The sequence below is a fragment of the Sipha flava genome, unplaced genomic scaffold (genome assembly GCF_003268045.1).
Source record: "Sipha flava isolate LNK unplaced genomic scaffold, YSA_version1 171_pilon_pilon, whole genome shotgun sequence".
In the NCBI taxonomy this organism is placed as follows: Eukaryota; Metazoa; Arthropoda; class Insecta; order Hemiptera; family Aphididae; genus Sipha; species Sipha flava.
This window is the reverse complement of record NW_020271925.1, coordinates 841,118-851,518: the sequence shown is the minus strand read 5'-3', so window position 1 is coordinate 851,518 and position 10,401 is coordinate 841,118. Positions and strand designations below refer to the sequence as shown.

General features: G+C 37.1%; 1 protein-coding gene across 1 annotated transcript in view; it reads right to left on the bottom strand.

The window, feature by feature from the left end:
• Positions 1-10,401, bottom strand: part of LOC112679970 — an 18,711-nt gene that overhangs the window by 745 nt on the left and 7,565 nt on the right. Inside the window, exons 13-24 of the mRNA XM_025549925.1 lie at positions 6,544-7,031; positions 6,154-6,309; positions 4,996-5,277; positions 4,728-4,908; positions 4,297-4,535; positions 3,261-3,438; positions 2,955-3,162; positions 2,515-2,792; positions 1,936-2,123; positions 1,603-1,773; positions 1,235-1,463; positions 1-429 (exon numbers count right to left, since the gene is read on the bottom strand). The exon at positions 1-429 is cut by the window's left edge and continues 745 nt beyond it. Coding sequence (XP_025405710.1) covers positions 1-429; positions 1,235-1,463; positions 1,603-1,773; positions 1,936-2,123; positions 2,515-2,792; positions 2,955-3,162; positions 3,261-3,438; positions 4,297-4,535; positions 4,728-4,908; positions 4,996-5,277; positions 6,154-6,309; positions 6,544-7,031 — 3,027 coding nt within the window. The remainder of the gene's footprint in view (positions 430-1,234; positions 1,464-1,602; positions 1,774-1,935; positions 2,124-2,514; positions 2,793-2,954; positions 3,163-3,260; positions 3,439-4,296; positions 4,536-4,727; positions 4,909-4,995; positions 5,278-6,153; positions 6,310-6,543; positions 7,032-10,401) is intronic.

Genomic DNA, 10,401 nt, shown 5'->3' with positions numbered 1-10,401 from the left:
ATAAATGGGAGAGGATTCAGTGGATATGTAAGTTGTTTCTGATGTAGGCTCTTCTGATGTTTGAGCGAATGTAGAGGTTTCTATAGTTGTAAAGGAGCTGGTTGATTCAGATTCTTCGGTCGTCGTGCTATAAATGGGAGAGGATTCAGTGGATATGTAAGTTGTTTCTGATGTAAGCTCTTCTGATGTTTGAGCGAATGTAGAAGGTTCTATAGTTGTAAAGGAGCTGGTTGATTCAGATTCTTCGGTCGTCGTGGTATAAATGGGAGACGATGTTGTGTACATAAATGAACAATTCGCAGTGTTTTCATTTATGATTTCGTGGTATTTGTTATACCAGTAAAGGTTATTTTCTACTTGTCGATACGCTTTGTTGAATTCTATCCTCAGATTTTCTGGTATGTCGGGATCATTTTTTAAGTTTTCAATCTAAAATATGAAAAAAACCAACATATTTTTCTATAGTACAAATTTTACATTATTTTAAAACTTATATTTTATATTTTGGAATATGGAAAGTTACTTACATTTATTTTATTACTTATATTCTCGTATACATTAGCTATAATATTAAAAAACTAATCTAAAATTTTTTTTATTTTTTTTTATTTTTTTTTTTTCATTCACGCTTTTATAGAGTACATATGCTGCTATGAATACCTTATTGGTATTTATTTTTAGTACTATGGAGATTTTTAGTGATTTATTTATGAAATTTGGAGTAAAAACTCTTTGAAATTATTACTTGGAACTTTGCTCATTGTTTTTATATAGTTTGATTACAGTTTGAGTTAAATGTTTGTCTTTATTAAAAATATTATCAAAGTTTCCTAGTTTTACATTAAAAGTTATTAAAAAAATAATAAATGTATATATCATGTTATTTTTATTTTTCTGACAAGTATATCAATATGAGTACTGTACTGTTAATTTTTTTTTTAAATATCTTCTCGAATTTTATTTTAAAAATAAACGAACAAAATTTTATACATCAAAAATGAGAAAATTAATGATTCTATACGAGATCCAATAATAGGATATATTTTTACATGTGATTTATGTTTTAATAAACAATATTATATTTTGTATATTTTTATACGACATAGTATTAATTACATGATCAAGTGTAAAAGGATCATTGACTATTATCATATACAATTTTTTAGAAATTAAAAAATCACTGGCTAAAAATATACTTTTACATTTTAATAAATGAACAATTAGTTACTCTTACTCTTATTATTTCACTGTCAAGGGCTGACTTAGAAGCACAGATTGAATATATAAAAATAGCTAAATCATCTCCGTCGGTTAGTTGATTTGTAATTTTGTTTAAATTTTGAATCAAAAAATCTATTAGTACATCGAGACCTTTAGGTGTTGATGATACCGCAATAAAAACATCTTTAAAATCTTGGGCTCGAATCGGACCGTCTTCGGGTACAAAAATGTAATTTAAGTATCTAGAACGTCAATATATTTAAATTTTTATTAAGAAGTGTGCACACTATTCGTACTAAAATAGCACCATACAATATATTGCACCAAATAAAATTGAAACCAAATCTTTTAATTATTGTATTTCGGTTTACCACTATATACCTTATTAATAGTGAATCATCGTCAGTGCAAGCTAAAGCTGTTTGCGCCGATTGCTTTTCAGAAGGTGAACTAGTATTTTTATAAAAATTAAACATTTGTTCCCACGTAGAGGTTTCATTGGTGATGTGTATACCAACACAGAAAGCTGCATCCCTAATATCCGATGGTATACTATAAAAATAAATATTTGATTAATTGATTACTGAAAGTAATTAAATCTTAAACACCACCATTAAAACTGAACATTGTAAATAAAATAAAGAATAATTTTTTATTTATTTTTTTATTTTTTTACATAAAATTAATACAATAAGAATAGTTTTATTTATTTACTTTTTTCCGTTTCGCCATTTTTCGTAGTACTCAAATGCAGTTCGTATGCAAATCATGTTTTCCAAACCGCACGTCCACACGGAGAGTACATTCCAACTTTTGAGCACAACGTGATCCGTGTTATTTTCGACGATAACGAGATGCTCTATTTTGTTGTATATTAAGCCTGCCAAATCGCTAACACATTCCTATATCATTGGAAAGAAAACATATGCAAATATATATCAATTATAATAAGTCGTTCGACGTATATAATTTTAAAGAACGAGCGCGATGAGAAAACAACATCGTATTAAATATTGTAAATAACGTAGTTTCCAGGGTTCGCAGCTGTGTGCCTTCCTGGTCCAGCTTTCAAGTAACAAATGTCTTATTAAAAAATGTATTGTTGTACAGATCTGCACACACTGTGGATGTCGATAAAAGTATTGTTATAAAAAAAAAAAACAAAAAAATTAAAAAAATATACTCGTAATAACGCAGCCAGGTTGGATTGAAAAAACTGTGATGATCGCGGTTGTCAAAGTAAAAAAAAAAAATCACACAAAATATTCGAGACCACATGTGCGGAGTGCTTACCCGTAGTTGTGAGTGTTCCGCGTCGTCACGCCTCATGCGTTCTAGTAGGTAAGAATAGCTTTCGATCGCCGAATACCACGGTAAAACGTCGTCTTCGATCTTCAGGTACGAGGACAGCGTCATAGGCACCGAGTAGTGCAACTTGTCCGCCCTGGCAAGATTGAACGAGTCGTCGATCAGTTGGGCTCGGTTCAGCACGTGGATCGCCGCGGGTGTTGATCCCAGTTGCTCGGTCAACGACTGCCAATTTTCCCTTCCGTAGTTCACCCGGTAAAATCCTAGACGGGCACAACGCGACAAACACATGGTGAGAACTTGCGCGCGTGATGCCCCGGCTCGGGTGTAATTTTTCAATTTCGATTTTATCGTTTTCATCGATCCTCGTTCGGGGTCGGGACGCCGGAACGGGTTAATATCGTAAAAATATAAGTTTCAATCACCGGCAGACTGCACGTTGAACACGAACCAACCGGCATCCCGCGGAGCGGACACCACGCATCCTCCACCGGTCGACGGCGGTTCCGTGCACCACGCCACCGGCGTCAGATCGTCGAAGTCCTTGCTCGCCTCCGTCGTGTAAGTGATGGCCACGGGCCACGCGGTGGTCGGGTCGGCCGTCTTGTCGGGCGTGTCGATCAGAAACCTTTCCTGTAAACGAAGGTGCACACACTCCTGAGACATCCAAATCGGCACTCGAGGGGTTTTTCATTTCTAGTTTTTTTGTAACCAAAGTCCTACGTACGCACTTGAGTTATCACGAACGTATCGTTGACTTTCACGACGTCGATCATCGGATGGCCCGCCTGCTCCGTCCATTGTTTCATGAAACCGGTCACCGTGACGTTCTGTCCCAAATCGTATTGGTATTCGACGACCGTGTGTTCAAAGGCCGCAAACAATTCACCGGGTTCCACCGATTCGTGTCTGTTGGGCGTCGGTTCGAAACGTTATTATACAAACAAATCGAAAAAGAAAATCTCTACGTGATCCTTTGCGTTATAGGTGCTCAGCACCGGTTACTTAAACGTTATTGATATGATCGAATACCAACGGATGGGATACGATTTGTTTTAATGTTAATACACGGCCTACCAATGGCGTGACTGGGAAAAAATTTAGAGGGGGGCAATATAATACATTTATTATTACCAAAACCCTGACACTCCTCCCCCTCACCGGTTAAAACATATTTTTATTGTATGTATTTTATACACTATAACTGTTTGATTTTACATAAGTCTTTTAACTCATTTTATTGTTTAGATAAACACAAATTGTAGGTAGCAGGTACTAGGTACCAATATTGTTAAATAATACCCATAAGTGTTCATTAATAAAAGTGCTATTCGTACTGTTGGATTATCTAGGGAGGCAAAATTATACCTTTATCTCTCAAAAAATTGTCAGAGGGGCACTCCTCCCCCTTGCCCTTCCACAATTACGCCACTTCGGCCTACACTTTCTGCGGTGGTTTTGACTTTAATTACGAAAAATAATTATATCGACAGAACTCGTGCAAAACGTGTTTTATCTAGATAAAATGTATGAATGAATGATGTATGAATATTAAACAAAAAAACGGTAAAATTATGATTGTTATCGGTTTAGTCCGACCGGTATGTTAATATATAGATAGTGAAATCATGAATCATGTTCGTATGAGATGAAACCATATGACTAAAAGTTTATCTAAAAAACGTCTTTACGCCGCAGGCCGTTCGTCTATGCGTAAAAATCAATAATACGATCGAAATCAACGCGTTTTCACGGTTCGGGTATTACTTGTTTTGTTTCAAGTAGCGGGCCAGCGACTGTTGGAAAATGGTTTCGTTCGTGACGTGCTTCAACATCCTCAGGAACGCCGCACCCTTTCTGGCCGTTTGGCCGTAAAAAACTTCGTCGATTTCCGCGGGGGTCCGTACGGACGCGGTAATCGGGCGCCTGGCCGTTTGGTCGTACGCCAACGCCTGTTGGTGTTGCTCGACCACGAACGCTTCGTTCATCTTCCACTCGGGATGTACCTGAAAGACCGGATTCAGCGGATTAACTCGTCGCCCTGGTGAAAATTCCGGAAACCGTCCAGCGCGGTTACAAAACAACGACCGGACAGATTTATCGTAAACACGCCTGCAAACGCTTTGGGACGGACGAGCACCCCTAAGCGCAGTCATGCGCCCTCAAGCATGTACGTCACTGAACGCGCGCGTACGTACCGAGTGCGTGGCGAAGTACTGGAAGTACGTGGCGAACGCGTCGTGCAACCACACGTAGTCCCACCAACGGCACGTGACCGCGTTCCCGAACCACTGCCGAGCCACTTCGCGCTGAACCGCGGACAGCCCCGACTCGATGGCGTTGGTGGTCGACACGTCGTCCAGCAACAAGTACTTCTCCCTGCAACGACAAAACGGGTGAACCGTCAACGACGACTCGCAGGGCCAACACGAAGGAGACCTTGCGGAGCGCCATCGAGTACCGTACCGGAATGTGGTCAGTCCCCAGTTGCCCGCGGCCTCCGGCTTCAGGTACGGCACGGCGAACAAGTCCAGTCCCGGCAGCTCGTACCGCGATCCCGTGAAGTCCTCCATGGCCCGCAGCAGCCCGGGCGCCTCGTCGGAAACGTACCGCGCTCGGTCCAGCACGTCCGGCCTGGCGAACACGTTGACGGTGCGGTCGCTGGCGCGCCGGCCGAAACCGCTCACGACCAACGCGACCGCGTGCGTGCACATCGGAGGCGTCTCCGCGAACACCGTCCACGTTCCCCTGTAACGGCATGACGACGGCCTTACGCGTTTTATTTATTTATTTATTTTTTTTGATTTTTATTATCACGGTCAGTGGCATGGATTTCAACAGTACAGAAATGTCGAGTGTTACATTTTTATCGACTATCCTTTACTCCGCCGCATTGGTTTTTCGTGTTGATCATAATATTATGTATAACTATATAATTGTATTACATATTATGTATGTTCAAACTTGGAAATCCGTTAAGTGTGTATTCGTCCAAAAGCTCTACACATCTAAATCCGACCACGCAACCCCACCCACCCGTAACATTTTCACAATGACGCCTGGACGTCATTAAAAACCCTTTCACCACGCTACTGATTACGGTCGTGGATCCCGAAATCAGCGCAACGACGGGGACAGAGCCCTTAAATATTAATTTAACGATACCGTTTTCAAGACTGATTCATAGTTATGCAGCACCATACGGAAAACTAACATTAAATGTTTATAATGTTAATAAATAATTATCGCATTTGATTGAAGTGTTACACTCAGAATCGACGCGTTCGAGATCCTGAGTACTGATTTATTTATTATAACGTTTAACTATACAACTCATTGTTATCACTAGATAACCAAAAAGAGTTTCGACTACTACACGCAGAAGTGTGCACTTTGGCAATTCATTTTTTCGGCGATCGAGAACCTGCAGTGCTTATCGCACTGTTTCCGTTTCTGCAGCATTCAACACCGACCTGGCTTACGAAAATAAACACCAACTGTTTCTCGTATGAATATTATATTCGTGGCTGAGTAGCAGACGGAACAGTAGTTTCGACGATGGACTATTAATTGCGTTTTTCGGGGCTGGAAATGATTGGGTTTTAACAATAACTGGGTACTTACTGGTTAAAGATCTCCGGGTTAGCCATGTTCGATCGTACAAATTTGTCATCCGATGTCCTCAGAGATATGTTGTAAGGTGTTTTGTACGCCGGTTCGTCGTAACATGGAAATAAGCTTCTGGCCCCTGTCGGTCCTAAGTACGTCAAAGACAACCATCTAAGGATTACAATCGAGTTTTGTAAATTATTGTAAGGATACAATGCGTGACAGAATATTATATTCATGCGGCTAATGAATTATACGTACATGGGAAATTTATTAAAACCCTTATAAAATATAATGAAATAAAATAATAAAGGTAATTTACATTAAGACTCATTATACCGTATAAAATAAATATTCGTAATTTTGTTAAATACTAATAAACGATTATCGAACGTTCACACTTACTCTCTATGACTGTCGTCCTTATTGTAGTATGTACTTTTGTAGAATCCGTTTGTGTCGTGTCCGATGGTTCCTCGAAATTCAATACTTAACACATACAAGATGTTGATGTCTAATTCATAATCAACGAAAATATTCAACTGTTCGTTTCGGGTGTTGGTTTGCCAATTGATAACTTCGACACTCAGAAGGCTGTCTTTTTCGAATATGTATATAACATCCACAGAGAGATTTTTGCAATTTAACGTTATCTCGGAAGTTTTAGCTTTCACGGAGATCACGATTTCGACCTCGCCTTCGTATCCAACGGGATCTGACGATTCATCATAGTATAGCGTGATTTTTAGATCGTAAGAAATCGGCATCGTTCGGTTTGGCAATCGGAAGACGTCCATTTCATTTTGCCGCCCTACCGATCCGCCGGAATCGATAACGCTCGCATGCAAGACGAAAATCAACAGAAAAATGTTTTTCGTCATCTTGTCGCTGTGTCAACGGAAGCCAACTGTATATTTTTTAGTAGCACAGCGGTAATACAATATGAATTTAATCTTATCTGTTCGGAATTAAGTGTTCCGAAAAGACACGAAAACGAATTGTTATCACGTTAAGGTGTAAAAGCAAATAATTGTATTATTCATCCACTTTAATTATTCACTTTTAACTTATTTTGGTATGCGCGTTAAGCAATCAAACCTTGGTCTATTAAAGGCTTAAATTTTAATTTTTAATTTAAATTTTTTAACAACCATCGAACCAGCTCGAATAATATTAAAAAGTAATCATTCGTTATCCGCTCATGTTTCTTATTACAACTATTATCATTATTTTTAGGAAAATCCGACACTAAAACCAAAACAAGAATGGGGTAGAGACTTGTTAAATTGAATAGAATTAGGTTTTTCTAACGAGTGATTTCCTCATCATGATTTTACAACCGTTTTACTACACTATCATATTTATTATTTTACTACTATATTTTTATTGTTGTTTACCGATGTTGTAAAATTATATGTTATATTTTAAATAATGAGTCAAATAAAATATTATATTATTATTTATCACTGAACAAAATAGCATATACAAAAAATAATAAATGTAAATATAATTATTATACACTGATAGGGTAAATTTTCATTATATTCGATTAAATTCCTAAGCAAATGAGTGTTTTTAAAGAAATTAAAATCATGTATCCGTTTAATTTTAGCTTGATTGATCGAAGTCTTAACATATTAATGCGTTTTCAATTCACGGACCGAATGATTTATTGTTCAAGTACAGCGCTAAGCATTGTGAGTAAACAAATGATTTTAAAATAAATATAATATTCATCATCGGGCGACGAGTAATTGATAAAATCGGAGATCTATGTAAACGCATGCTATTCGGGTTAGTAGACCGAGGTATAGCACATCAATTTCAAACTATTTACAATAATTATTGTTATGTATATACACGACAGGTACATTGGAATTGATAATTATGATAATATTACGTTCAATCGCTTCCGATGATAACGGGCGTACTACGGGTGCGCGTTACTTATACGGAAAATCGGAAAACTGTGGACAATGCAACGAGAAAAAAACAGTTTTATCGGTCGTTAAAAAATATATTTGAAACACATGCCAAATACCACTTGGATCGCGTGAACTTCAAAATGTAAATAGCAAGTAAAATCTAACTCTGGCGATGCAACGTCCGATTAGCATTAATATAATACCTAGTTTTTAAATGATTATCAATGAAGCAAAAATAAAATCGCATCTCATGGGTGAGATTAATATTATTATGTAACGGATAAAAATTATTCATTTAATTGTTAAAGATTACCTATTGTTTATTTTTCCTCGATTATCGCTTCAAGCGTAACAATAAAGAACTAATATATTATTCCGACTGTCGATTTGTTATGCGATTAAATGTGCCTTAAATTATTAAGGAAACACCTTGGAAACAATCGTACTCGAATTCTACCGTTTGACTACATATATTTTAACTGTACAGTTTAATAATTAAATTAAATTATGTTTTACGCTAATGTATGCGTTATTTTTTTTTCATTTTCATTTTATAATAAAATGTTGCAGCCAAACATTCACGACCGGACCATCGAGATTTTTTCTGTTGGTCTCAAGTTCAATTCGGGCCTGATCTTACTGCGTTCATTTGCATGTTAGTTTTTACTGGTCAATCAGCGCAAATTTTTCCGTATGACTTGTAGTTGATATTTTTTAAATGTTGGAATTTTTTGGCACTCATTTTATACGATTACAAATAGTTGTACATTATATCTTCTTATTAGCTATACTTGAAGAGAAAAAGAAACAAATAACGACTAAAAATAATATTAACAATAAAACATTAACAATATTACTGATTTACTGTTATGAGCGATACAATATTTTTCCGAATTTACTCTTAATTGTTTCTATTCCAAGAGCGAACATTTTGCATACCAGTTATGCATGTGATTGGGATGGTATAGTCTTAAAGATAAGCCGTTAACGTGAAAATTATTCACAGATTATTTTCATCTGATCTACTGTAAATTTTCGAACGTGTGTTTAATAATCGTAAAAACAAAACATTTATTTTGGTTCTATTTGTCTGTGAATAGAAAACGTTCGTTGGAATGTCGTTGAAATCTATTCGATTCCGCGGTATAAGAAAATCAATTAAAAAAGCAATATTTTGGAAAATCAAACGTTTTACTGGTGGGGTTTTCTGTAATCGATCGAAACCAAACCACCCATACGGTATCGGTGTTTAAATGTTATCATACAAGCGAACCGAAGGTGCAAATACGATGATATACGGACATCGTTACAAATGAATAAATAAACAACAAACATGTAAACCAATAGTATATATGTAAAAATAAATGAATAAATACATTTTTAAACAATTTTATTTCAGCAAATTATTTGTTTTTTCTACTGCTTTGTGTATATTTCTATTTTCTAACGATAAATGATTTTATTCGTTGTTCAAACAAATTAATGCGTAGCCCAGAGTATTATGATATGCGCGTTCTACGACCGGTTTCAAGTTGAAAACTCATTATCAGGTAATTCACGGTCAAAAAAACAGAAAAACAAGATTCGCGACTGAGTATGAAAAAATAAATGAAGGAATAAATAAATTTCTTTTTTTCACGTTCAGTCGCGAATTTTCTTTTCTTTAGACTTCGTGGATTACCTGGTGATGCACTTTTTATTCGAAGTCCGTCGTAAAACGCGCATAGAATTACACTGTTCTGGGGGCTACGCGTTAATTTATTTATATAATAAATTGCGAGTGTTAACTGCTCACTATTTTTTTTTATTTTTTTTTTTTATTTTTTTTAATAAACAAACAAAACAATTGTGACGAGCAAAAAAAAAAAAATGAATTATTAATAAACAAATACAAATCATTGCTGTTCAATACGATCGGTGGAATCGCGTGAGTAGGCCAGTCGGGAAAACGTGAGTGGACACGTACACGTGAACTCTGTGGTCAGGCGAACGTGACGTCGGCGATGGGAACCGTTCCATCACACCGACGAAACGATGAAAATGGTGGCGGCCGTGACCAGAGCCAACGAACTACTTCGGAATGACGGTATGCCACCCTTATTCGGGCACCTGGATATCACGCTCGGCGTCGTGTTGTCGAAGTCGAACATTTTGATTGTTATTAGTGTTGAATTAGTCGCTGGCGTTGCTCCCGTCGAATTAGTCACCAATGTTACAGCGGTCAAATTAGTCGCCGGAACATCGGTCACCGGTGTTGCAGTGGTCGAAGTAGTCCCTGGTGATGCAATGGTCGAATTAGTCACTGGTGATTCAGTGGTCGAATTAGTCACTGGTGTTG